General features: G+C 44.8%; 1 protein-coding gene across 2 annotated transcripts in view; it reads right to left on the bottom strand.

The window, feature by feature from the left end:
• Taok3 (TAO kinase 3) overlaps nucleotides 1–27,983 on the bottom strand; it is a 184,463-nt gene that overhangs the window by 65,683 nt on the left and 90,797 nt on the right. For both annotated transcript variants that reach the window (XM_041647302.1, XM_041647308.1), the window contains 6 exons: nucleotides 20,390–20,461; nucleotides 19,016–19,117; nucleotides 12,392–12,437; nucleotides 11,238–11,334; nucleotides 8,840–8,953; nucleotides 6,025–6,116 (listed from right to left, as the gene is read on the bottom strand). In XM_041647302.1, coding sequence (XP_041503236.1) covers nucleotides 6,025–6,116; nucleotides 8,840–8,953; nucleotides 11,238–11,334; nucleotides 12,392–12,437; nucleotides 19,016–19,117; nucleotides 20,390–20,461 — 523 coding nt within the window. The remainder of the gene's footprint in view (nucleotides 1–6,024; nucleotides 6,117–8,839; nucleotides 8,954–11,237; nucleotides 11,335–12,391; nucleotides 12,438–19,015; nucleotides 19,118–20,389; nucleotides 20,462–27,983) is intronic.

Below are 27,983 nucleotides of genomic sequence, written 5' to 3'. Positions count from 1 at the left end.
TTTAATTAAAAATACATATTCATTAAATGAAATCAGAAAGCAAAGAAAAGTAGCACAAAAATACATTATTATGGAATGGAGGGGCTGGAGAGACAGCTCAGTGGTTAAGAGCACTGGCTGCTCTTCCAGAGGACCCGGGTTCGGTTCTCAGCACCTATAAGATGTTTCTTCACAACTATACATTAACTCTAGCTCCAGGGGATCTGATGCCCTCTTCTGGGCATTGCATGGACATAGCAAAATAAATACGGCACAGGCAAAAATATTTATACATATAAAATAAATCTCTTTTACAAAGAAAAAAACTTATTGTAGAGTGTAACAAACATTTATTATGTTCTTATTTAGAGCTAGGGTCTTTCTTAGCCCAGAGGCCAGGCTGTTTTAAATAGTGAGTTCAAGCATAGCCAGGGATACATAGTAAAACCTTGTCTCCAAAATAAATAGAAAGACAAATAAAAAAAAAAAACCACTTTTACGAGACCTGGATAGAGGTGGGCAGTCCTTGGGCTTCCCACAGGTCAGGGAACCCTGATTGCTCTTCGAGCAGATGAGGGAGGGGGACTTGATCGGGGGAGGGGGAGGGAAATGGGAAGCGGTTGTGGGGACGAGGCAGAAATCCTTAATAAATAAATAAATTAAAAAAAAAAAGAAAAGAAGGTGATGATTTGGAGTGACTTCTTTGTCTTTTAAAAAACATTTATTCCTTCTTGGTCTCAGAATGCACTTTGATTACGGTCCTCTGTGAGTCTTTGCTGGATGATGGCTGCAGACGCCTCTGGAGGGTCCTTCAGGGTCCTGCACAGCTTCCTTCCTCCCTTTCCTGCCCCTTCCTTCTCTCCTACCCTTCTCTCTCGAGGGTCTCTGGCACAGTCCTAGCTGGTTGGCCTCCCTAGTCACAGAGATCACACATGTATCACCGTGCTGGAGCAGACTGTTTACATACATCAAGTAGAAACTGGTTGAAACTGGTAGCTGGTGGGTGAACTGGTCCGAGCAGAAGCAGTGTGGATAGAGGTTTTAAGCTCAGAGGACAGACAGAAGTGGTTTGAGCTGTGTTTCAGGAAGTGGACTCAAGGAATTTGTAGAGCACAGTCTTTTGGGGACATCAAGGTTTTAAGACACATGGAACTAGGAACCTGTAGACACAAGCGGCTTCCCATTCCTTCCTACACTAAGTTTGGATCACTCAGCAGAGCCTACAGACCTCCACTAGCCTGCCTTCCGAGAATATCATGGGCTCGTTCCCCTCTCTCAAACCATCTCTGGCTTCACTGAAGCAATCAAGCACATGGATGTTTTTAGTCTAGATTTTAACCTTATCAAGTTAATTCTTCCCGCCCCCTTTGTGGTTTTTTTTTTGTTTTTGTTTTTGTTTTTTTGTTTTGTTTTGTTTTTGAGATAGGGTTTCTCTGTGTAAGCTTTCAGTTGTCCTGGAACTCACTCTATAGACCAGGCTGGCCTCAAACTCAGAGACCTGCCTCTGACTCCCTAGTACTGGGATCAAAGGCGTGTACTACCACTACCCTATGTTTTAGTTTAAAAAAAAATGATGAAGTCTTGCTATGTTGCTCAAGTTGATCTGAAACTCCAGGGCTCAATGGTTCTCTTGTCTGTCTCCTGTGCAGCTGAGAACATGTGTGTCCCTGCCTGTCTCCTGTGCAGCTGAGAACATGCGTGTCCCTGTCTGTCTCCTGTGCAGCTGAGAACATGCGTGTCCCTGCCTGTCTCCTGTGCAGCTGAGAACATGCGTGTCCCTGTCTCAGCTCTGGCTAATTCTTATCAATCCTGCTGTGGCTTGAATATAAAACGCCTCCATGGGCTCATGGATGAGTGAAAGAAAGAAAGAAAGAAAGAAAGAAGAAAGCAAATGTCATGGTTGCTCCTAGGTATGGGGGAGGAGAAAGTTGATTGTAGTTAAAAGGGAGAACACAGTCAGAGGCAGGGACACGTGGGAGAATCCAGAGAGGACATGTCTGGGCTGAGCTGGGCTGTGTGGGGAGAGCGGGGAACCAGGTGCAGCAGCCAGGAGGCCAAAAGTACTAAGAACAAGTAACCAAAATGTCTGAATTCTATAGGGAAGAGCCTCTGGAGGAAGGGCAGCCCAGCCGTTAGGCTCAAGAGTTCAGAGTAGAGGATAGGTATACCAGTCACACCCTGCAACAGGCAGGGACTGAGGGATGCTGGGAGAACCTGGAGGCCAGGCCCACTGATGTGTTAGTGGCATGCTTGAAGACAGGGTCCCTCAGGCAGTGGTGCTGTTCTTGAGGGCTGTGGAACCTCCTGGAGGTGGTCCTCGCTGGAGGGAGGGAGTCACTGAGAGAAGGTCTTGGGATTTTTATAGCTCCGCCCCACTTCCTGTCAGTCAGCTCTTGCTTCCTGACAGTGGAAACACTGTAAGGAGCTGATTTAAGCGCCCTTGGCCACACCTCCCCATGGAATATGTCCCCTCAATCTGTGAGTGCTAACTCTTCCCTAGGTTGTTTCCTATCAGCAATTTGGTCATGTCAGTGAGAAGAGGAACTAATGAGACCTCATCTTGTTTCTGCAGGAATCTAAAGCATATTTATCAAGGGCTATGCGAATGGCCACGTCCTCAGTGAAGCCTTCTGTGACTTTTGTCACCGCAGACTATATATTTGCTGCGTTTTTGGCCACACATTACAACTCTCACTATTTTGTGTCCCTCACAGCAGGGGCAGTGGCGATGTTCATGATAGTCATTTTGTTCTTTACTCTTTCCAGGGTTGAGGACTCACTTTGGGACATAGTCCCCACAAAACCTGCTAAATAAATTAATAAGGGGCAACCTAATGCAAAGAACTGTATCCACAGGGAATCTTTGTGTGAGCTGCTGAGATGGTTCAGCATCTACCCTAATTGCTGCTAAACCTGAAGACCTGGGTTCAGTCCCTGGGTCCAGATGGTGGAAGAAGAGAAATGACTCTGACAGCTTCCTTCTAACCTCCACTATGTGCCGTGGCCCTTAAAGCACTTTCTCCACCCCCCACAAATAGATAATTCTTTATTTATCTATATTAAAATTGTTAAAAATATGAAAAACGAATCTCTGTGTGGCAAACAGGCATAGAAAAATAATGAAGAGAGACCAAAGTCTCTTGGGGCTGAAGTCAGATACCATGTGATAGGCTCACCATAAGAGAACGAGGTAACTCTCCTTCCCAGCAAAATGCAAAACAACCCAGGTTGCCCAGAGGAGCTTGAATAGGAGAAGCAGTGAAAAGGGGGCTGGACAAAGAAAACAGACATTAAGAAAGGATGTTGGAAGTGGGGTTGTAGATCAATTGACAGAGGGCTTGTCTACCACATGTGAAGCATTGGATTCAATCCCCACACTGCGCAAACCAGGTGTGGTCATCATGTTTGTAATCCTAGCACTTGAGAGGTGGACACAGGAGGGATTAGAGGTTCGTGGTCATCCTATGTTACATGGTGATTTCCAGTCCAGCCTGGGCTATATGAGACCCTGTCTCAGAAGAGAAAACAGAAACCAAAACTCAGCATTAGTGTAGACAGCAGCAGCTCAGACTTGAAGCCTAAATGGGGGCCCAGGAGGAGCAAGCAATGTGCCTGGGGACAAGCCATGACAGCCAATCCTCAACTGGTGGGGAAATGGCCGTAGTAGAGAAGCCAGAGCCTGGGGCCATCCTCAAACACTGGATTTGAAGGGTCTGGTCCATGTATGAATTCTTTACCAGATGAAATTACTATGCCCAAGCCTGGTGCTGAAGGCTGTAATGTCAGCACGAGACAGGCTAAAACAAGAAGATCTCAGGTTCTAGAACAGTCTGGGCCGCACAGAGCGAGCAAGCAAACAAGCAAGCAAGCAAGCAAGCAAGCAAACCAGCCTCATAGCCACAGTGACAGGGCTTGTCACTGAGACAGAACACCACAGAGCCAAGGCCAGAGTCAGCCGGCAGCCCACTTCTGTATAATGACGTGTTTTCCACGGGTGTTTCCTGTTCCAGTGGGGAAGGTACAAGCAGCGCAGACATACCCAGCAGGGCCTGCAGAGTCTAGAATATTTATCATCTGGTCCTTTCCAGGGAGCTCATCACTGCACTGGAGGGGCACAGCGGGTGGCATGCGGCTGTAGACAGCACACAGGAAGGACTGGTGGTACCTGTGACATGGATCTGTGAGCCCTTATTTTTTTCTTTTGCATGTGTGGGTCTCTGTGTATGTATGGTGTTCACATGTGTGCAGAAGTACTTGCATGTGTGTCTGCATATGTATGGTGTGCATGTATTTTCGTGTATAGTGTGAGTGTGAGTAGACGTGTGTATCGTACGTGTGTGGAGGCCTTGATCGCACTCTACAGGGGCTCTCATTTGAGCCCAGAGCTTGCTGCTTCAGCTAGTCTAAGCGGCCGCCTTGCTCCTCCGGAGTTCTGGGATGACAAGTGGGTAGCCACATTCACATCGATGCTGGGGATCTGAACCTGGTTTCTCTGCAGGGTAGGAATCACTGTATCTACCAGACTGAGTCCCCAGCCCAGAATTATATATATCCTCTGTGTGTGTATGTATGTATGTGTGTGTGTGTGTATTTCCTGTTTAACTGAAAGAAATGGTGCCATGTTTGTGGATGTGCCCCCTGTGCCAACCAAGGTCAGGGTTTAGGGAGGTAGGTCAGTTTAGTGAGTCACTGCGCAAACAGCTCTGCCTAGATGTGCCAAATTAGAGCTCGTGGGCTGTACTCTGTTTGAAAAAGAGAGGTGACCCAAAGGCACCCCACTCTTGGATAAGTGCTTCTTGAAAAAATCAAAGTTTTCTTATGAACAAACATGGTTGGCAGCCCGAGCTGAAAGGGAACACTAGCTGCTGTGAGTTGCTTAGTTCCTGTCCTATGTCTGGTACTCACTGCCTCAGGTGTGGCACGGATGCCATACATCATGCCCGCTGGAGCTTGGCAGCTAAGTGTACTCTCCAGTTTCCTAAGGGAAGAAACTGAGGTACAGCTAGGCTCAGTGCTGAAGTGGGTGACAGAGTGGCGGTCACTCCTGATCCCGTGAGTCTCCTAACTGCTGGGACATGTGCACACCACCTTGCCTGATGTGTGAGTGAGTGTCTGGGTATACACATAAATGCCAAGTGAGTGCAGGTGCCTGCTGAGGCCAGAAGAGGGCATGGGATTCCCTGGGTCCCAAAGTGGGTGTTGGGAACAGAATTATGGGTCCTCTGGAAGAGAGCAAGTGGCCTTAACCCCTCCCTGAGCCATCTCTCCAACCCCATGGCTTAAATTTTTTGATTTATAAACTACGTGGACATATGACCTCATTGAAAAAAAATAAGTAACTACTCTAGTCTTCCCTCTTGAGTCATTTCCTTTTTGCTAGTCTCTCTTGGATGAAAAGTGATAGACAGATCATGCACCTAATCTTTTCCTTTGGAAGAGGCAGAGGTTGTGCTGGAACAGCTGAGTGTCCCAGGTCTCCTCCACAGGACATCTCAGGAATTCTGACAGGGTCAATGTGGAGACCAGGAAAAAAGAATTTAAGTTAAAAGAGATATAAATCTTAAAAACTAGATGAAGAGTTTTCAAAAATTTAGTTTTAAGTTTCTAGATAAGGCAGATTAAACCTGGGCCATCTTCCTGTGGTGTATAGGAAGCCTAATGGCCCCCCCTTATCCTCAGGCCCGTATCTAGCGAACAGCGATGGTAGCTTACACTAGGGAAATATGCAAAGGCTACCCTGCCTGGGTCCTTCCCTCCAGCAACAGCCTGGTTTGTTAAGTTTATTGGCATACTGTGGTGTGCAACGTCACACAGAGTAGGGGTGTTTCTCAAACACTAGCACTTACTGGCTTGTTTTTCATGGAGACACAGCGGAGAAGGAGCAATCTTTCGTGGTCAATAAGAGCATGGGAAATATCTACAACAAATTCACTTTGCCTGGCCTTTGTACAGCTATCAATCACTGAGGGAGTTCTAGACAAGTTACCTGATGGGCGTAAAGAGGACCGATTTGCAAAGATCCAATGAAAACTACTTTCCACTCACCCAGTTCTATACAGGTGATGCCGAGTGACCAGATGTCAACTTTCCCATCGTACTGTCCTTCATCCATAGCCAAGATCACCTCTGGGGCCATCCTGCCAAACACAATGTGCAGAACTCAAGTTGTCAGAAGAAACAAAGTTTCCATTTTAAAACTACTAGGTACAGTAGATTTAAGGGTATTCAAAAATATTTTTAAGGGTATTTAAAAGTTTTTTCCCCCCCCTGGGAACCAAACCTTGGTCCTCTGTAAGAACAAGTACTTTTGGCAGCTGACCCATTTCTCCAGTCCCTGTTTCAAGGTTTAGTGTTTGTTGTGGTGTTATTTGTAGGAGTCACAGAATGAAACCAGCCTAGACAATCAGCAGATAAATAAGTAAGGAAAACGTGGTTCAGGTACACAATGGAGGCATCTGGGATGTGCTGGTTTGAATGAGAATGGTCCCTGTAGGCTCCTATACTTGGTCCTTAGCAGGTGAAACTATTTGGGAAGGATTAGAAGGTGTGGTCTTGTTAGAGGAGGAGTGTCAATGGGGGTGGGCTTTGAGGTTTCAAAGGAGTTTGCCCTTCCTAGTCTCTCTCTCTCTCTCTCTCTCTCTCTCTCTCTCTCTCTCTCTCTGTCTTGTGGTTATGCCTTAAGATGTAAGCTCTCAAATGTTCCTGCTGCCATGAATTGCCTGCCTCCTGCCATGCTCCTTGCCCTGACAGTCACAGGCTCTAACCCTCTGAAATTAAAGCCCCAAATTAAACACACTTTTAAATAAGTCACCTTGGTCATGGTGTTTTATTACAGCAATAGAAAAGCAATTAAGATGTGGGATAGAACTGGGGGGTCATCATGTTAAAGGAGATGAGCCAGACCTAGAAAGACAAATACAGGAGAGAAGAAGGGAGGTGAGGAAAGCAGAAAGGGAACTGTGGGGGGAGGGAACCAGTGGGCTGGCAGGATGGAGGACATAGAGATGAACAAAGTACAAAACATGACATGGGGTATGAGAGAATATGATGACTTACTCTCTCTCTCTCTCTCTCTTCCTTCCTTTCCTCTGTAGACCAGGCTGCCCTTCAACTCACAGAGAATCCACCTGCCTCTGCCTCCCGAGTGCTGGAATTAAAGGTGTGCACCACCACCGCCCAGTTTAACCTACTATTTAGTATAGCAGCTATAAAATTGATTTAAGAAGTTGAAGATTTTTTTTTCCCGACAAATTTTCCTTACACAAACCACTCGGAAGAACACTGTTAAAAACACAGCCATCACTGGTGACTTCTAGGGACTGCTGCGCGATTTTCAACACAGCATGGCTCTGCCTTTTGCTCTCAGTTTGCTCTTGAGTCTGTTACTAACTATGTTCTATCTGCTTCTTCATCTAAGAAATGGAGAGACCTGTCACAGGGACCTCACAGAGATCTGTAAAGGGTTAGTTTGGCCAGGTGATGGTAGTGCACCCCTCTAATCTCAGCACTCAGAGGCAGAGACAGGCAGATCTCTGTGAGTTCAAGGCCAGCCTGGTCTACAGAGCTAGTTCCAGGACAGGCTCCAAAGCTATAGAGAAACCCTGACTGACTCAGAAAACAAAAACAAAAGCAAAAAAAGGGTTAGTCTGTTGTGAACACAGACAAATGAATCACTCTAAGAGACATGAAAAATATCTCGGAGGACGGCATAAGGGAGCGTGGTCCGCTACTCCAACGACACTGTAACTGACAGAACAAAACAGGTCCTGTACGGCGCCCTGGTGAGCCCTAGATGGGAGGGGTCCCTCTGCCTTCAGTTAGTCTCGGATGGTGCTCCGGTCTATTCCGTGTCGGCAGTGGCTTTGTAAACATTATCTTACGACAGGGGGCAGTCAGGGGGCAGTCAGACAGCAGCTATTCTTAGCGGGTTTTCCTGAGCGTGTCTTTTTCAAAGCTACAATAACAAGGCGATGCATCTGTGAACGTTTGGAAAGGTGATCTGGAACGGAAGGTGGGGACAGCTCCGAGTCAGAATGACGTCAAAGTGGATGAAGTGTCAGAGAGCTCAGCAGAGTCAGGAGCTTGGATTTCTTCCATCCTGGCTTGGTAGGTAGCCAGCAAGCTGTAAAGAAGATCCCTTGTCCCGAACACACTGCCTCAAGGGAGTAGTTCAAAAGAGATCTCAAGTGAAACCTTAGACAGAGCTAGCCCAGCAAATTGATAGCACACAAAGGAGACCCAGCTGCCTCATTCGAGCAATTTAAGGTCACTCTGTGCAGTTTCCAACCTTCTCAAAGGAAATCTGGCTGGGCACATCAGGAACACAGCTTTTTCCTCCTTCCTTCCTTCCTTCCTTCCTTCCTCCCTCCCTCCCTCCCTTCCTCCCTCCCTCTCTCCCTCCCTTCTAAATATAGTCTCTCTCTTTATAACCCTGGCTTTCCTGGAACTCACTGTGTAGACCAGACTGGTTAAACTCGAAGAGACCCACCTACTTTTGCCTCCTGAGTGCAGGGATTAAAGGTGTGCACCACTATTCCTTGCTGGTAACACACTGTGTTGACAAAACAAGGCTAGGCCTGGTAGTGCAGGATTGCGTGCTTAGCTCCAAGGCAGTCTGAGGCAGGAGGATTGCATACTCAAGATCAGCTTGGGATCCTAACAAAGTAGTGAGACTGTTTCCAGACAAAGGAGATGGGAAGCAGCTCAAGGGCTGAACATCCTCCCAGGATCCCAGGAACCCAGCATCCTCCAGGACCTGGGTTCAATCCCCAACACTGCAGAAACCACACTGGGGATGCCAAGTGGCCCCCCTACTCACACCTGTGCATCAGCCTACATCAAATCTTCTATGTCTACGTACCAGTATGGCGTCCCCACGAAGGAATTGGCAGGAGAACTCATGGAGGCGGATCCAAAGTCAGCCAGTTTCACCTGCCCTGGTTCTGTGAGGAGGATATTTCCAGCTTTAACGTCCCTACAGGAGAAAAAGAGGAGCATTCGAGAGTTAACTTCTCCATTCTTACTATGCAGGAGGCTAGAGCATGCATTAGCACGATACGAAGTTTCTTAAACGAACACAAAGCATACTTTTCTCAGCTGTCACTGCATGTTGTAAGGGAGCCCGCATTCCTGGGTGGTCACTGGAAGGGCTTCCAGGAAGCGCTGTCTTCAGAGGGAGGGGTAGAGCGAGGGGAAAAGGGAGCCATGCCAGGCAAGGAGAGCTCCCAGATGGCGACCCTTACAAAGCGTGTTCTTCAGCATTTTAGCCAACCACCACCACCATTCCTCGTGCTGGGCAAACTGGTGCCATTTGTAACTGCCTGTTTCCCTTCCAGATCTGCCTGCCATGCCTGCATCGCCGCCCTGCGCAGGGCTCCTCAGCTGGACACATACCTGTTCTGTCTTGCCCGTGACCCTTTCTCTCTGTCTGTAAGTGTAACTGCCACTCTAAGGCATGGGAGGTACAGGTTATAGAAAAGGTGTTATTTAAGAAATAACACTGTACAGTAAAAAGAAGACCCTGAAAGATCAAAACAGACAAGGATTAGGGGTTAGGAACTTGCATTTCGATATTGCAATGGTGGGTTGTGGCTGGTTTGTACTAAGGATGCTTGGTATTTGAGGCGTGGTGAAAGGTTAGGGGGAAAGACACCATTTGAGATTAGAATGAGAGGGTGAGGCGGATCCCTTCTTTCTCCTAAGGTATGAATGACGTACAATGAGGACCGGGAACCACCAACAGCAAGCTGAAAATGGGCCGTGGAAAGAAACCCCTGGGAAACGGAGAGAAAGCGATTAGGCTTAGATGCTTCCAAGGTTTCCCTGCTCGAGATGACACAGGTCAGAAATGAAAACAAACGTGCTGTTTATTCTCTCACAACAAAAGGGCGTGGGGAGGAAAGTCCCTCTCAGCAATAAAAAGATGAGATGATTGGTGTTCATGTTTTATTTGAAGACTGGATCCCACATAGCCCAGGCTGCTCTTGAACTCTTTACGTAGCCAAGGTTGGCCTTGAATGTCTGCTCCTCTGCCTCTACTTCACAAGTGCTGAGATTATATGCATATACCACTGTACTCTTTTAAGAAAGGTTTTCTCTATGTCCTGGAGTTCACTCTATAGACCAGGCTGGCCTTGAACTCACAGGAATCCTCCTGCCTCTGCCTCCTGAGTGCTGGGATTAAAAGTGTATGTCACCATGCTTGTCTTTCATTTTGAAATTTAGAGGCCATTACATTTTTTTTGTCGGCTCAGTTTCGTTCATAAGTACCATGCTGATTAAGGTAAGAAAGACACACATAAAACTAAACTGTGGTTTCAGATAAAACACAGCAAACTTCCAAGCAAGTCAGCATTTAGTAATCATACCTTGACTTCAAGGAAACATACCCAAAAAATTTGCTAAATCATTGATTACATGGTAAATGGGTTTAGTCATTATTTACCAGGTATAACTGGTTCATTTTTTGTCTGTTTTATTTATTTTTTGTGGTGCTGGAGATGGACATGTGCTATGCAAATGTTCTAGTACCAATCCACACATACCCCAGTCTAGCCTTTCTAAAAAATTTATTTCTTTATTTATTTGTGTATGAGCATTTTGCCTACATGTTGTGTACCATGTGCATGCGTTGCCCATAGAGTCCAGAAGAGGGCATTAGTTACAGGCAGTTGTGAGCTACCATGTATGTGCTGAGAACCTTCCTGACACAGTCTTCAGAAACAGGAAGTCTCAGAATGGGAGAAGAGAAGGCAGTGGCTCAGCTGGGCTGCTATTCTGCACAGGGAAGCCAGCCGGCTTCAGTTCCTGACCCAGAGGGGAAAAATGGATGGACCTTTCTTCAGATTTCTCTGACATCAGGAGCCAGCTACCTACATGTGAAGCCAGGCACAGCAGTGCACACCAAAAATGTCAACCCTTTGGAAGCTGAGGCTGGAAAATGGAGTTCAAGATCCACCTGGGCTACATTGTGATTTGGGGTTAGCCTAGGCTACATTGTAAGACCCTGTTTCAGGAAAAAAAAAACTCACCTAAACTAAAAATAACAACCACCACCCACAAACAAATAAACAGCTCCCCCCCCCCCAAACATCAGAGGGATGCTGTCTTTGCTGAGCTGTGGGAGGGGCCTGGGGGATATCTGTTTACTTCCTGTAATTCCTCAGATGCAGAAAACTGGAACACATGCTGATTCCCACGGTCCCTGGACTACGGAGCTGGGCAAGGGAGATGGAAAGGAAGCTGGGGTCTGGACTTACCTATGGATCAGGGAGTGAAAGTGGAGGTAGGCCAGCCCCTGCAAGGCACCATGGGTGATAGCAGCAATCTCCACTTCCTGAAGTGGTTTCTTATGAACTGAGGAGACAGGAGAGATAATCAGGATGAAGAATCAGCCTTCTACATCACACAGTTAATACGCTTGATCAAAGGACGACTTGAGAGCATATTCACCTAACCACGTACCCTCCACATAGCAGTAGATGAGGAAAACCAAGTGCATAGAAACGAGACCAACACGACAAAACCCATAGGCTTTTGGCATTAATTTACTGGTCAACGGCGAGACAAAGTTATACCGATTCCAAGTCAGTTGGGCCTGGCTTTATCAGTCCCCTAAACAGTGATCTGAGCCACTATGATCTCTACTGCAAAGCTTTCATAATTACCCCTGACCTACAGGTAAAGAGGCTATGAAGCAGCTTCTACTGAGAAATCGTGGGTGGCTTCAGGCATTTTTAAATGGAATTTTAAACATAGCTGGGGGTCGTAGTAGCACTGGTAAGAGGGGGACGGGGTCCATCACGACACCTTACATGGATAGATATCAACATGAGGTGACAAGACACTCCCCCACACACAGAGTCTCATACACATGGTCCATTGCAACACTGGCAAAGGGTAGATAGCAATATTTATACATGGCTTTGATGGTTTTTGGCTACGGGTACCATACCACATTAACCAAAAATTTCAGCAATGCCTACCCTGGATAGCCATGGCCTCAACAGTAGTATAGCTGATGTCATCCAGACATGTCAACTACATGGCAGAGATTATGTCTGCACAGGTTACCCATGTGGCCCTTAACCATCTTTCGACCAGAGGCCCAAATTGCACTTTGTCTATTTTTCTAGAAGTAGATAACCTCCTTTTAAAAATAAGATTTTATTTCAGTGTGTGTGTGTGTGTGTGTGTGTGTGTGTGTGCGGGCACAAATGAATGTGGGTGCCTGTGGAGGCCAGAAGAGGGTGTCAGGTCCCCAGGCTGGAGTTTTAGGCAGTTGTGAGCCACTTGGGAGCCAAACTCATGTCCTCCCCAACAGCAGAGTGTTCTTACCGCTGAGCTGCCTCTTTAGCCCCACAGAGAACATGATGGAGGACAAACAGGCGAAGCACAGTGATGTTATCCTTACCTTCTAACAGGTCAGAGGCTGAACCTAAGCAGTACTCCATCACCAACTGAAACAGATTAAAAGATAATAAGAAAAGTTAATAAGAAGTCCCTCAAGTTAGTCAATCAGCCAACCAACCAACTAGCCAGTCAACTAAACAATCAACAAATCAACCACAACCCAACCAACAGTCACTCAACTAACCACAAAACCAACCAACTGCACAACTAAGTACCCAAACAACCAAGCAAATAACCAATCAACCAAGCACACAACCAACAATCAACCAACCAATGAACTAACCATACAACTACCCAACTAACCACACAACTAGCTAAGTACCCAAACAAACAACTGAATAACTAATCAACCAAGTACACAACCAACCAACCAACCAACCAACCAACCAACCATAGCACTAAGAACATCAGGAAGAAAAACCATTTGGCCTGAACTAAATCTGCCTTATCTGGTCACTCGATAATGAATTAATTTTCATAATTTTTGACATTTCAGTTCTTGTCATCTTTCACTTGGACTTGGCCTCAGACCATATGAGGATTGATAAAGAAATATTCGCTGTAGATAGTCAAGCTGAGGTTGCCAATTCCGACCTAATACCCTACAGTCTTGTTTCATAATAGGTTTTGAGTGCCTAGATGCTATTGATTATTATTTATTACAAGATAAAATTTGTAACTTAGAAAGTGTTGAGGAATACACAAGCCAGAAAAATCTGTTTGGGCTCAGGACTACGCACTTATATAGGATTCAATCTTCAGTACCAGTTAAACAGAAAACCCCCAGTTAGCAGTCCTCCTTGTCCACACTCTAAAGCTTGAAACAAGAAACATGTCTTTGTAGGGCTCAGTTAAAGAGGTGGCCTGCCATGTGCTGTTAACCTGAATCAGTCCAATGCCACTACTTTGAACAGTGCCATCCGGAGATTTTAATTTGTATCTTAAAAATATTTATTCATTATTTAACCCCAGAACCCACATGAAAATATTCAGGCATAGCAATGTTCATTTGCAATCCGGCCAGATTAGACTACCAGAAGAAGTCTAGGCTAACAAGAGACCCTGTCTCAAAAAACAAAGCGGTGAACACCCAAGGAATGCCATCTGAGGACATTCTCCACATACACGCATATCCTCAACAGTAAGAGTTTATTTGATCATGTTGCTGAACATTCTCAGCGAGGCAGTTTTAGAGGCTTTCTCAAAGCAAAAATGAGGAGACACTTCCGAGGCTGCCATCCCAGACCCTGTGTCCCAGACTGCTGGTTTATGGCCAGAGCCAAAGCCACGAGTGTTTTCTGCCACACGTATGACCACATGCTGTCAGCTATTCTAAAAGGAAGCGTGAATCCCAATGGCTATGTGTGACCACCCAGACATAACCAGTGTCACCTCAGTGGTTCCTTTCATTATGAACATTCATATACTATATACCTCACAATACTCAAACAATATAGACTTTTACAGGTTGAGACACTTTATAACATCCTTCTTGGCATAAAAAGACAAATTCAAGCAGGGTGTGGTAGCTCACACTTCTAATTCTGGCACACAGGGGGCTGAGGCAGTAAGGTTGTGACAAGTTGGTCTGTGCCACATAAAACAAAACAAAACAAAACAAAACAAACAAAAAACAACCCAAATTGAAAACCCAAATGAAGAACAGAAAAACAGCACAGATATATATTTATAAGTCCTTTATTGTGTGGCTGGCAAGATGGCTCAGTGGGTAAAGAGTTTGTTGCCACACCTGGAACACTGAGTTGATCCTCAGAACCCACAAGGCAGAAGGAGAGAACCGACTCACGAAAGTTGTCCTCTGACCTCCATGTGTTCAGCATGTGAGTGCGCACATACAACAATAAACAGACTTTAAACATTTAACAACTATATTTTCTTTCTTATTGAGACATGAAAGATCCCACTGAAGTAAATATTTTCATGAATGTTAATTTTATATGTACCCTACTTCTTTTTAAGGTAATTTGGATGGAAAACTTACTAAACTGTATCACTTGCTTTTCTAGTTTTTGAGTAAGCAGCTAAATATGCAGACTAAACTTCCTTACACTGAAAATGTGAGTGGTGAGGACAGCTGGTCCTCTGCCCTGTAAGCCCAATATAAGTTGAGGATAACTTAGAAATCCAGCTACAGGACGTAGGCTATAGCTCAGTGGCAGAGTGCTTGCCCTGTACATCCGACACCCTGGGTTCAGTTCCCAGCTCTATCACAAAGGAAAAAGATACCACAAAGGAAAGAACAAAGAGAAGGAATTTAACCTCAGCAAATAACTGATCATCACAGAGCAGCCAAACAGTAAGAGACCCCACATCTGTAACATCTGTGATACAGTGTAGCTTAGCCACACAGTAAGAGACCACACATCTGTAACATCTATGATACAGTTTAGCTTAGCCACACAGTAAGAGACCACACATCTGTGATGCAGTGTAGCTTAGCCACACAGTAAGAGACCACACATCTGTAACATCTGTGATACAGTGTAGCTTAGCCACACAGTGCAGAGACCCCACATCTGTAACATCTGTGATATAGTGTAGCTTAGCCACACAGTAAGAGACCACACATCTGTGATGCAGTGTAGCTTAGCCACACAGTAAGAGACCACACATCTGTAACATCTGTGATACAGTGTAGCTTAGCCACACAGTGCAGAGACCCCACATCTGTAACATCTGTGATACAGTGTAGCTTAGCCACACAGTAAGAGACCACACATCTGTGATACAGTGTAGCTTAGCCACACAGTGCAGAGACCCCACATCTGTAACATCTGTGATACAGTGTAGCTTAGCCACACAGTAAGAGACCACACATCTGTGATACAGTGTAGCTTAGCCACACAGTGCAGAGACCCCACATCTGTAACATCTGTGATACAGGGTAGCTTAGCCACACAGTAAGAGACCACACATCTGTGATGCAGTGTAGCTTAGCCACACAGTAAGAGACCACGCATCTGTAACATCTGTGATACAGGGTAGCTTAGCCACACAGTGCAGAGACCCCACATCTGTAACATCTGTGATATAGTGTAGCTTAGCCACACAGTAAGAGACCACACATCTGTGATACAGTGTAGCTTAGCCACACAGTGGAGAGACCACACATCTGTAACATCTGTGATACAGGGTAGCTTAGCCACACAGTGCAGAGACCCCACATCTGTAACATCTGTGATACAGTATAGCTTAGCCACACAGTAAGAGACCACACATCTGTAACATCTGTGATACAGTGTAGCTTAGCCACACAGTGCAGAGACCCCACATCTGTAACATCTGTGATACAGTGTAGCTTAGCCACACAGTGCAGAGACCCCACATCTGTGATACAGTGTAGATTAGCCACACAGTACCCTGATATGATCACAGCTGTGATTTTTCCTATCCTGGCTAAATTGTTCATGGTCAGGTGTGATCCAAATACAGTAGATGAAAGACTCCAGAAAAAACAAGTCACAAGCTTTAAGATGTACATCTTTCTTTCCTGCTCTGCATGAGAATCAGCCCTTGGTAGAGTGTCCGCTGTATACACCACCCACCCAATAGTACCATGGTCACAGCACCACAGTAGCTGTATCCAAGTAATCCTTATCTTAGTCAATAATGGACAAAAGCACAAGAGTAGTGATGCTGGCAATTCCACTGCAGCAGACACCTGTCGGCTTTACTTCAGTTCCTACTGTTGTTAATCTATGTCTAATTTAGAAATTTCTATCAAGATAGTGTGGTGGCATATGTCTTTAACTCCTTCACTCTGGAGGCAGAGGCAAGAAGTTCTGATTTAGAGGCCTGCCTGGTCTACACAGTGAGTCCTGGACCATTCAGGATTATTCCTTTTGGGCCTATGCCTCAAAAAAAAATTTTTTTTTGTACCTTATCATAGGCATGTATAACCAAGAAAAAAATCATAACATGTACAGAGCTCAGTACTAGTTATGGCTTTAAAGACCGACTGGGGTCTGGAAACATGACCCACAGGTGACAGGGGACCATTATGCTCTGTGGAGAACTGGTGGGCCCTGTGGTCATAAGGCCCAGCCCAGCATTATCAGGGAGGAACGTGGGGGTGCATGGCAGCCCAAGACAGGATTAAAATCCAAACTCAGATTGCACTTTCCACTTTGTGCATTTGATGTGGATTCCCCTCTGTATGCTGTGAATGTTTTATTACCACTGGTTAATAAAGAAGCTGCTTCGGCCTATAGCAAGGCAGAATAGAGCCAGGCTGGAAGAGATAAGGAGAGAGTAGACAGAGTCAGAAAGATACCATGTAGCTGCCAAAGGAGAAAGACATCCCCCTGCCAGAACTTTACCAGTAAGCCATAACCTTGTGGCAATATACAGATGAATAGAAATGGTTAATTTAAGACATAAGAGTTAGCTAGGAATAAGCCTGAGCCATTGACCAAACAGTGTTGTAATTAATATAGTTTCTGTGTCATTATTTGGGTCTGGGCAGCTGGAAACGAACAAGCAGTCTCTGCCTACATGTATGGTTGTGTACTATTATGCAGAATCACTATGTTGAGTCACTGTGTTCTCACACATCTTTAAAACTGGACAGGAAGGGCCAGGCAGTGGTGGTGCACGCCTTTGATCCCAGCACTCAGGAGGTAGAGACAGGTGGATCTCTGAGTTTGAGGCCAGCCTGGTCTACAGAAAGAATTCCAAGACAGGCTCTAAACCCTATCTTAAAAAACCAAAATAACTAACCAAACAACAACAACAAAACCCCAGGACAGGAAGGAGGTGTGCTGTGCCTGTTAAAAGGTCCTGAGCATTGCTGTCACAGCTCTGCTCAGTCCTTCACAGCCTCGCTGCTGTCTCCTGCTCTCTCTACTTCCTCCGCATGGCCACGCCACTGCTGGTGCTGTTTGTCTGCCCGCCTCTAGCAGCTCAGTGCCTACGAGAGTGTCTTCTAACCAGTAGTCAAACTAGTTGTAGATGGAAACCAAGAGGGAGCTGGCTAGAACTCTGTGTAACTGAAGAATAAGCAGGCCAGGAGGAAGAGTTCCTGAGGCTTTGCCCAGACTTCTGGTTCCTTGAACTTGCAGTACTGAGTGAGATCTCTCTAGACTCCTCTAAGACCGCTGAGCTTACCCAGGGCAACTGATTTCCAGATAAGATGCTCCTTTGATTAACATCTGTTCAGACAGGAAGCAGTGGTCTAGATGGCTGAAGGGCTCTTAAGGGCTGGAGAAATGGTTCAGAGGGTAAAGCTTGCCTTGCATGAATGAGGAGCAGAGCTCGGTCTCCATGTAAAAGTGGGATATAGGGGTGTGTGCCTGCAATCCCAGTGCTGGGAGGTGGATACAGTGGGCCCTTGAGGGCTCCTTAGCTTGCCAGTCCAGTCAAATGGGCCAATTCTAGGTTCAGTGAGAAACACTGTCTGCAGGTGGAAAGTGACGGAGGAAGACACTTGACTTTCAACTTGTGGCCTTCACTGCTCACATAGAGAAATGCTTGTATGCATACGTACACAGAAAACATACAGGCACACATGCACACACACACAGAAATGCATGTACACACACCAAATTAACTCCTTAAACAGAAGTGTTTACACACAATGTTTAGGAACAAAACGTCCATTTCCTGTAAGCAAGAGACCTTGGCTTGTCACAAGCAACCTTTCATAGACAGCTAAATTGGACTTAAAGCAAAAATGCTCATTGTGGTTAACTGCGAAGCTTAACACCTTCATATTCTAATAGTGTGTGACATGCCAGACTTAGTGACACTCACATAAAAAATAAAAGCAAACAAACAAAACAAAAACAAACTGCGTGGAAGAAAAGTGTGCCCCATTCCAGGATCACAGGGGTGGTGTCACTCTGTGAGAGCTGTACAGGGACAGTGTCTAGCAAAGTGCCAGGCTTTCAGTCAAATGGAATGGGGAGGAGGGTGGAAGTGGCAAAAATAAAAACTCTAGAATGAGGACTGGGGAGATGGCTCAGCAGTTAAGAGCACTGGCTGCTCTTGCAGAGGACCTGGGTTCAATTCCCAGTAAACACATGGTCGCTCACAACTGTCTGCAAGTCCAGTTCTAGGGCATCTGGTACCCTCTTCAGAACTCTGGGCACTGCACATACGTGGTGCACTCACACATATGAGGGCAGAACACTCATACATACAAAATAAAAATAAATAAATCTTAAAAGAAAATTCTAGGATGAAGGCCGGCTAGACGGCTCAGTGTGCAAGGGCACTTGCTGCTGTTGACTTGAGTCCAGTCCCTGGACCACATTTTGTTCTTTCCACAAGCATGTGCGCACTGCAAAAATGCACACACAAAATACATGGGACAGAAATCTTTAGAAATTCTAGGAGACTAACAGGATTTAACTTTAGGTTTCACAAGATGACAGTAACTTTACCATGCCTTGGCTGACTGCTCTCAGAATGATGCTTCCGATACAGTGGGCAGGCATGTCTAGTCTTATGGAACGCACACCATATGACAAACTGGCCAGCACTGACAAGTGTTATTATCAATTACAAAAGTCTAATGGGACAGAAACAGGACTTAAAATTTTATAGTTCAAATAAATAATTTTAAAAATTAATAGAAAAAGAGACTAGAGATGCTCTGACTTACCCAAGCAGTATGTTCCTTTAAATAGCAACCTTTGTACTCAATGGTGTTCGGATGCTTCAACTTCTGTAAAAACTTAACTTCCTTAAGAATATCTTGCCATTTCTATGGAAATCAGAAAAACTGTTTTATTAATCAGGATGAAAACAGCATCTATCAAGTGTGTATATACATATATAAATATATTTTATAGTTTTCTTCTTCTGTGTTAGATGGCTATAAGGTAAATGTTTAATAAATGAACCAGCTAGATACCTTGTGCCATATTGTCTTACTACAATGTAAGGTCCAAATCTCTCATCAAATATATCGAAATTAAAGCACTACTCACATCCATGTTCTATGCTGGAAGGCTGTTGCTTAGATCCAATATCAGGAAGTTTTGCTAGAGGCCCCCACAAGAGACCACATATGGCCAGTGGTTTCCTGTGCGTCCAAAGGCAGCTCACTTACTGAGTAACCTAGAAAAGCCTAACTCCCCTTTCCATCTTTCTGGGTGTTTTCTTTTCTTTTTGAGACAGAGCTTCTCTGTGTAACAGTCCTGGTTGTCCTGGCCTCAAACTCACAGAGATCCACCTGCTTCTGCCTCCCAAGCGCTGGATTAAAGGTGTGTGCCACCACTGCCTGGCCTGCATCTTTCCCTAACTCTTTGGGCCTTCTTGCTGTTTCTCTAGAGCAGTGGTTCTCAACCTTCCTGATCCTATGATCCTTTAATACAGACCCTCATGTTGGGGTGACCCCCAACCATGAAATTGTTTTCGTTACTACTTCAGAGCTGTGATTTCTCTCTTGTTAGCGAAATTACATTACTGAATTGTAACGTAAATATCTGATATGCAGGATAGCTGATATGTGACCCCTGTGAAAAGCCATTTGACCCCAATGGGCCAACTCACAGGTTGAGAAACATTGCTTTAGGGCCTCCCTCCCTGTCTGCCATGTGTCATGGCGGCTTAAATGGCACGGTTTCCCCTTGTCTCCCTGCTCTATGGGCAGCTACTGAGGTTTGCAGTTTGCCTTCCTGGGAAGGATTTTCTTTAAAACTCTTACGAAACTGTCCTTGATTTGAAAAGGGAACACAAAAGAACAACACTGTAATAAATACTTAAATATCTTTCATGGATTACATTATGGAAAGCTTTTTCTATGTTTCATAGACACACACTAATCCTATGTGTTATAGGGTACTCTACATATCTCCAGCCCATTGGTCATCTCAGACAATGACCATGTCTCTGTGGTGAGAACAGTGGGCTCAGCCCTTCTAGTGACTTTTGAAATACACATGACAACCCTAGGGACGAGCAGCCCACCCCTGTGTGGACGCCAGAGCTCACCCAAATGTCACACTTCTGTTTAGGCACGTGACTGTCTTACCTCGTGGGTCTGCTTCCCACTGTAGGACATTTTCTTAACTGCAACCACCTCGTTGGTGTGAGCATTTGTTGCCTATTACAAGATAGAGGAAGAAAAATAGAAAAGGTTAAGCTATTCAGGCACCTTAAGCAGTGGGCTAGAGCCTAGCAACATTTGCTCCCACACCTCGGCAACGTCATTCTTGAGGACACCCCCACTGACCTCATGGAAACAGTTTCTCAAATGCTTGCTGTAATAACATGAGAGTTATTACAGGACATCAAGAAAATACATGGTCAAAAAAAAGTTTCAAAGGTTGGGATTCACCTTCATAGAGGCCCAACAATGGAGTGCCAGCTAAACACACGAGATCAACCATGAAGAGAAAGAACCAGACAATCAGGATGGAGAGAGAGCTCAGAGTTAAGAGCTCTGGCTGCTCTTATGGAGACCTGGGGTTGGTTCCCAGCACCACATGGAGGCTCAAAGCGTCCATTACTCCAGTTCCAGGGGATTGGGCTCCCTCTTCTGGCCTCTGTGGGCACTTAATGGCTCTGTCTAATTCTATTCGACTCTTCTTTCTCCTCCCCTCCCTTTTCCTCCCCTCCCCTCCCCTTCCCTTCCCTCTTGCCCTCTCCCCTGCTCCCCGTCCCTGTGATAGTGGCTCATGACACATACATGCAGATGAGTAAAAATAAATCTTTTAAAAAAGAACCAGACAACCCCCAGACACACACACACACACACACACACACACACACACACACACACACGTCTATTGCTGTACTATTCAGCAGGTAGCCAAGACACTTTCCCAATGCTAAAGTGCAGGGAAAATGAATGCATATTAAAGAATTTTATATACTCACTAAGGTGACAGGATCTATTATAAAAGGTACCTACTAGTTAAACGCTTTCAATTCTGAAGGTCTCTAGACAGGCATGGATAAGGTAATTATTGGTTTATAATATATATATATATATATATATATATATATATATATATACTTTCATTAAAAACAAAACCTTGGTCTGGGAGTTGGCCATAGCTTAGCATGAGTAAGGCCCTAAGTTCCAGCCCAGAACCAGAAATAAACAAACAATTACGCATAGTACATGCTTGGTCATGAAGTCATATTTTAGTCTGTAAAAAAATCAAATTCTTCACGTTTACTAAAAGAAAACACGATAGAGGTATCGGAGAGTACTTGCCCAGCATGTGTGAGGCCTGGGAGCCACTATCACAGGGACGGGGAGCAGGGGAGAGGGCAAGAGGGAAGGGAAGGGGAGGGGAGGGGAGGAAAAGGGAGGGGAGGAGAAAGAAGAGTCGAATAGAATTAGACAGAGCCATTAAGTAATTTCTCATGGGTTGGAGAGATGGCTCAGCAGTTAAGAGCACTGCTTGTTCCTCCAAAGGTCCTGAGTTCAATTCCCAGCAACGATATGGTGGCTGACAGCTATCTGTAATGAGATCTGGTGCCCTTTTCTGGAATACAGTCATACACACAGGCAGAACACTGTATATATAATAAATAAATAAATCTAAATCTAAAAAGAAAGTAATTGCTCATTAAAAAAATTACAGTCGATGCTGTTTGCTGTTGCTTCCTTACGCCTACAGGGCCATCCTAGTTGGACTAGCAGTGTGCACTTACTCTGGGACTCAAAGCTGAAAACAATTTCCATGTTGATTTCCTATAGACATGTGAAGGTGCTTTGTACATGTATGTGTGTTCACTGTGTATGTGTACATGTGCATATTGCTGCCAGAGGAGGATGGAAGGCCCTGCTCTATCGCTTTACACCTTATTCTCTTGAGACCAGGTCACTCACTGGACCTGGAGCTGAACTGGCGGCCAGTGAGACCCAGTGATCCTCCTGCCTCTGCCACTGACAGCGCTGGGGTCACAGGTGTGTGAGGGTTGTGTGGCCACATCCTGCTTTTCACTGGTGCCAGGGATTCAAACTCAGGTCCTCGTGCTTGGACAACAAGTGCTCTTACCCACTGAACCATCTCTCCAGCCTAGGTATGGGAAATTTTTAGTACAGCTTTATATTGGTTACAAATCAGAACAAGACACTTGATAAAGATTTACAACAGGCCGTGTGGCTGTGGAACATGCCTTTAATCCCAGCACTTGGGAGGACAAGCAGATCTCTGTGAGTTCAAGGCCAGCCTGGTCTACAGAGTGAGTTCCAGGACAGCCAGGGCTATACAGAGAAAACAACAACAACATCAAAACAGAAATAGAAACAAACCCAAAAACCAAACAAATGAAAAGAAGATTTTCCAACAGAAGAGGAGACTGCGTAATCTCTCCTTTACGGTACCCTGCACTGTACTCTGTGTGATTACAGTTATCCTGGGAACATAGACTCACACTATAAATTTCCAATAGAATGAACAATCTTGGGAGTTCTGGACAAGATCACAGGCTGCAGACATGCTTTCTGGGAACTTTGTGTCTTCTTATTGTTTCCATTCTCCAGACTGCTGCTAGTTTATAAAGATACATTTATTTATTTATTTATTTATTTTGGTCTTTCAAGCCAGGGTTTCTCTGTGTTCTCTGTGGCTTTGGAGTCTGTCCTAGAACTAGCTCTTGTAGACCAGGCTGGCCTCAAACTCACAGAGATCCGCCTGCCTCTGCCTCCCAAGTGCTGGGATTAAGGTGCGCGCCACCACCGCCTGGCACTTATTTATTTTTAAGATTTTACTTTTATTTAAGAGAAGTGTTTAAGTCTGTCTGGGTGTGGGTTTGCGAATATGAATGCAGTGCCTGTGGGGGTTAGAAGAGGGTGATGGAACCCTTGGAGATGGGGTTGCAGAGAGTTGTGAGCCACCTGATGAAGGTTCTAGGAACCAGCTCAGGTCCTCTGCAAGAGCAGTAAGTGCTCTTAACCCCTGAGCCATTTCTCTAGCTCCTGATAAAAGTATAAAAGCAAGCACAAGTTTTTATTTTGTTCTATTGCATTTACGATGAAGGTCAAAAACAGTTCTGCCGAGATGGACTGATGGAGGCAACCTGCAGAGGACCAGCTGGCTCTAAGAAAGCACTAGAGACTGCAAAGCTCACAGTGGCTTGAGTGACCAACATGAACCGGGCTGGCATCGAACTCACAGAGGTCTGTCTGCAGCTCGCAACACAAATAAACAGAATGATGTAAATCCAAACCATAAATGCATGATGTTGTAGAATAATCTTTTTGTACATTGTGAAGATTTGTCACTTGGATTGTTTTAATAAAAGCTGAATGGCCAATAGCTAGGCAGGCTTTTTAGGGCAGAGAGGACGCTGGGAAGAAAGGTGGAGATATAAAGAGTAAACACACATGGAACAAGCCAGACACATAAAAGGGGACAGAGGTAAAAACTACTGGGCTGGAGAGATGGCGCAGTGGTTAAAAGCACTCCTTGCTCTTCCAGAGGACCTGGGTTAATTTAAATTATAAGAGCTAGTTAGAAACAGGCCTAAGATATTGGCCAAGCTTTTATAATTAGTAAGAAGTCTCCATGTGGTTATTTGGGAGCTGGCTGGCGGGACAGAAAATGTCTGTCTCTAGTATGTCATCAGGCTAACACTTCTTATGTTCTGAGTGGAACACATACCCTCAGCCAATTAATTTCACAAGAGCTGTGAGAACTTATGAGTCACTTTTAACTCATTTCCTGGTACCACTCCACATACAGTTGCTAACCCCAAAGAGTCAGCAGGAATTACAACATAACATGTTGGTCTCCCACCCAAGTACTAACCGGGTTCAGCCCTGCTTTGCTTCTGAGAGCAGAAGGGATGAGGTCTGCTCAGAGTAGTATGGTTGTAGAACAAACTCTTGATCTTTAAGACTAGCTAGAATAGCTATGATTTATCAAAAATACTAATTGGCCATATCAATAACTATGAGTTTTCCAACATCCATTCATCCAACCAGCAAATCTTATTAATTTTTTAAGATTTATCTATATATTTTTGTCATTGGTGGTGCCATCATGTGAGTGTGGAAGTCAGACGGTAACTTGCATGAGTTGGTTTGATCCTTTGACCACAGGATCTGGGGACTGAATTCAGGTTGCCCACTGAGCCATCTCCCTAGATCCAGGACAAACACTTACTATGTGTTCATCTTTGTTAGGTATTGTGCTAAATGGTAGCGGCAGAATCGTGGGTAAATATGCCTGGTACACATCTCTCCACTAACAGGAGAGACAGAAGACTCAAAGCAGAGCTGGGTATGTGGTTAGCGTGCCTCAGTGTGGCTTAGGGGGTACATTTCTGGAAGGAATGAGGTCTATATCAGTGCTGATGTGGGATGGTTGATGAATAAAGCTGTTTCAGCCAGTGGCTTAGCAGAGTACAGTCAAGTGGAAATTCAAACAGAGATAGAGAGTAGGCAGAGTCAGGGAGATGCCATGTAGCTGCTGAAGGAGATAGACACCGGAACCTTACCAGTAAGCCACATACATCCTCATGGCGATACATAGATGAATAGAAATGGGTTAATTTAAGATGTAAGAGCATAATTTAAGATGTAAGAGCATAATTTAAGATGAATACGCATAAGCTATTGGCCAAACAGTGTTGTGTTTAACATAGTTTCTGTAATTATTTGGGTTTGGGCAGCAGGGAAATGGATGAACAGTCTCCTTTTACACAATGTCTAAAGATGAACAAGAGTCAGCAGAGATGGGCAGTGGGGAATGTTCCAGCAGAAAGGGTCACGCATGGTCCTGAGAGGGGAGCTCAGATGCACAGGGACCACACTGGGATGGGTCTTGTTGGTGGCAACAGCAAGGACATGAGCTTAGACTAAGAATAGAAGTGAGGCTACAAAGCCTCTTAAGCAAAAAAGAGTGAGCTACAGTGAGCTATACACATGTGCCCGCACACACACACACACACACACACATACACACACACATACACACACACACACACACACACACATATTTTTTTTTCAGCAACTGAGGAGACAGGGACCAAACAAGCAGACAGAGACCAAAGGGATGGTAAGGTCTTCTTGAGAACAGTGGCCCTGGTGTAACAAGAGGAAGGATCCCTCCTTGGCCAGAAGGAAGGTGTGCCACTCACGATGAATTAACAACACCTACGATGACCAATGAGAAATCGATCTTTGAGGCTCTGTCTACATGTCCACAGTAGACAAAAGGGTAAAACTGTTTTATTTTTTTATAAGTTTCATATTAAAGCATTGGCATCCTTTTTACCTGTCTTCAGTGAACACACTTCTGAATGTGAACAGTATAGACTAGTGGTCACCTGTAGGCATTAAAACCTCCAAAGTCCCTCTATCATTTCTCTGGTTAAGTATTAGCAACACGTGACAGACCTAGCACCCACTGCACACAGGGGTGTTAGCCTTCCCATCAGAGTGTTCTTCAAAGGGACAGACATGAGTTAAAATGCCAGTCCCAAAGCAAACATTAGGCATTCTGTGGGGTGGCCTCACCACCCTGCGACATGGGCTTGTTTCTAAGTGTCATTGTATACTTGGTCTCCTGTATTTGCTATGAGGCACTGGGACTTTGGAAATGCTGTCTGCTTTTTAAAATAGAAGAGTCAGGTAGAGAATGAGGCAAGAGAGATTCAGAGAGGACGAACTGATCACAGAGCAACAGGAGTGAATGGAGCGACCACTGGTGAATATGTCTGAGCAAGGCAAACACGTTAGAATGAAGGCATGCAGCTGGGCAGTGGTGGCACACACCTGTAATCCCAGCACTCAGAGGCAAGGCAGGCAGATCTCGGAGAGTTCATGGCCAGCCTGGTCTACAGAGTGAGTTCCAGGACAGCCAGGGCTGTACACTGAGAAACCCTGTCTGGAAAAACAAAACAGAAGCAAACAAACAAACAAAAAGAAAAGAATGAAGGAATGCAAAATGTTTCCATTTTATTTTTAAAAATTTTAGCAATTTATTTTTATTTGTAAGTATATATGTGTGCCTGCTTGAGTATGTGCACCACGTGTAAGTAAGCAGGTCCTTGTGGAAGCCAGAGGGGGCTTTGGATACATGAAATCTCAAGTTACAGCGACTGTGATCCACCTGACACGGGTGCTGGGAGCCAAACTTGGGTCCTCTGCAAGAGCAGTACTGGCTCTAACAACTGAGCCATCTTTCTTGGCCCCAAATGTTTCCATTTTAAAGAACTTAAAAACTAGGTAAAACAAAGTTACTCTGCCTTAGGGTGTCAAAGTAACAGTTACATATAAAGAAAAGCAAGAGGACATGTGCCATGAAATACAGACAGTGGACACTGCTCAGGGGAGAAGGGAGTGGTTGCCCTGGGAACAGGAAGGGCATATGAGGGGCTTCTTGGATCTAGCAGTATTCTTCTTGTGCTGGTAATTCCCCAGAGACTGCCTTTTAATTATTGCTTAAAATATATATTCGTAAGGGTAGGTGCTTGCTTTTGTTTTTCTGTTGGTTTGAGTTTTCAGCCTTGGTCATGCTAGACAATGCTCTACCTCTGAGTTATGCTCAGGCCAATTTTTTTTTGTGTGTACTTCTTTATGTATGATATATTAAAAATACTTTAAAGGGGCTGGAGAGATGATGGCTTAGCAGTTAAGAGCACTGGTTGTTCTTCCAGAGGTCCTGAGTTCAATCCCCAACAACCACATAGTGGCTCACAACCATATATAATGGGATCTGATGCCCTCTTCTGGCATAGAGGCATATTCAAAAAGAGCACTCATACGCTAAAAAAAATACATAAATAAATAGAATTTAATATATTTTAAAAATAGAATCTTTGTGAAAAAGAAAATGGGAAAAATAAATAAAAATATTTAGAAAAGAAAAAGGAAACAGGATTTTGCTTGGGTATTTAATGTTATAGTAAAAAATTAAGACTAAACAGAAAATGGTCCTCCCTTTCAGCCATAGGAAGCTGAGTCAGTGATACAATACCAAGATGAGTATGGGATGTGACTGAAGAAAGGGGGACTATGGGAGCACAGATAGCAAGAGCTGCAGGAGGGCTCTGAGGAGACTCGTGGTGAAGTGAGTTGCAGGAGGACGAGCTGGACACAGGAAACCTTATTGGGAAGGACAACTGAAGGAGAGCTGTACCCGGAGGGTTGAAGCTGAGGCCCACTCGAGAAGAGTGATTAGAAACAGGACTGGGAAGGAGAAGTTACAGTTCACTCTGCTCCTAGTTGTTTTACTAAGCTATTTGCTCTGATGAAGCAGACTCCTACAATTTCAAGTGGAAGGACTCTGTTTCACATGACCGACTCCAGGTGAATGGGCTGTGCTCCCACCACTGCCATTTCTTACCTTCGCATAAAAAATACACCTCCTGAAAGATTAGGGATTAGGGATAGCCTTGCACCATTTATCAGAAACCAGTGACTTCCTGTGATCGTCAATAAATGTCTTTACATATCTCTCTAAATAGCTATTTCTCTGTCCATCTATTCACCTACCCATCCATTTATCTGCTCATCCATCCATCTATGCATCTATCCACTTGTCTATCCATCCATCCATCCATCCATCCATCCATCCTTATATCTACCCATTTATCCATCCATCCATCCTCCTACCCACCTATCCATCCATCCATCCACCCACCCATCTATTTCCTTACAT

The sequence above is a fragment of the Microtus oregoni genome, unplaced genomic scaffold, assembly GCF_018167655.1.
Source record: "Microtus oregoni isolate MIOR12 unplaced genomic scaffold, Mior012 000003F_ref0000135, whole genome shotgun sequence".
NCBI classification, from domain to species: Eukaryota; Metazoa; Chordata; class Mammalia; order Rodentia; family Cricetidae; genus Microtus; species Microtus oregoni.
Note: the sequence above shows the minus strand (reverse complement) of the source record. Positions and strands in the feature narration are given on the sequence as shown.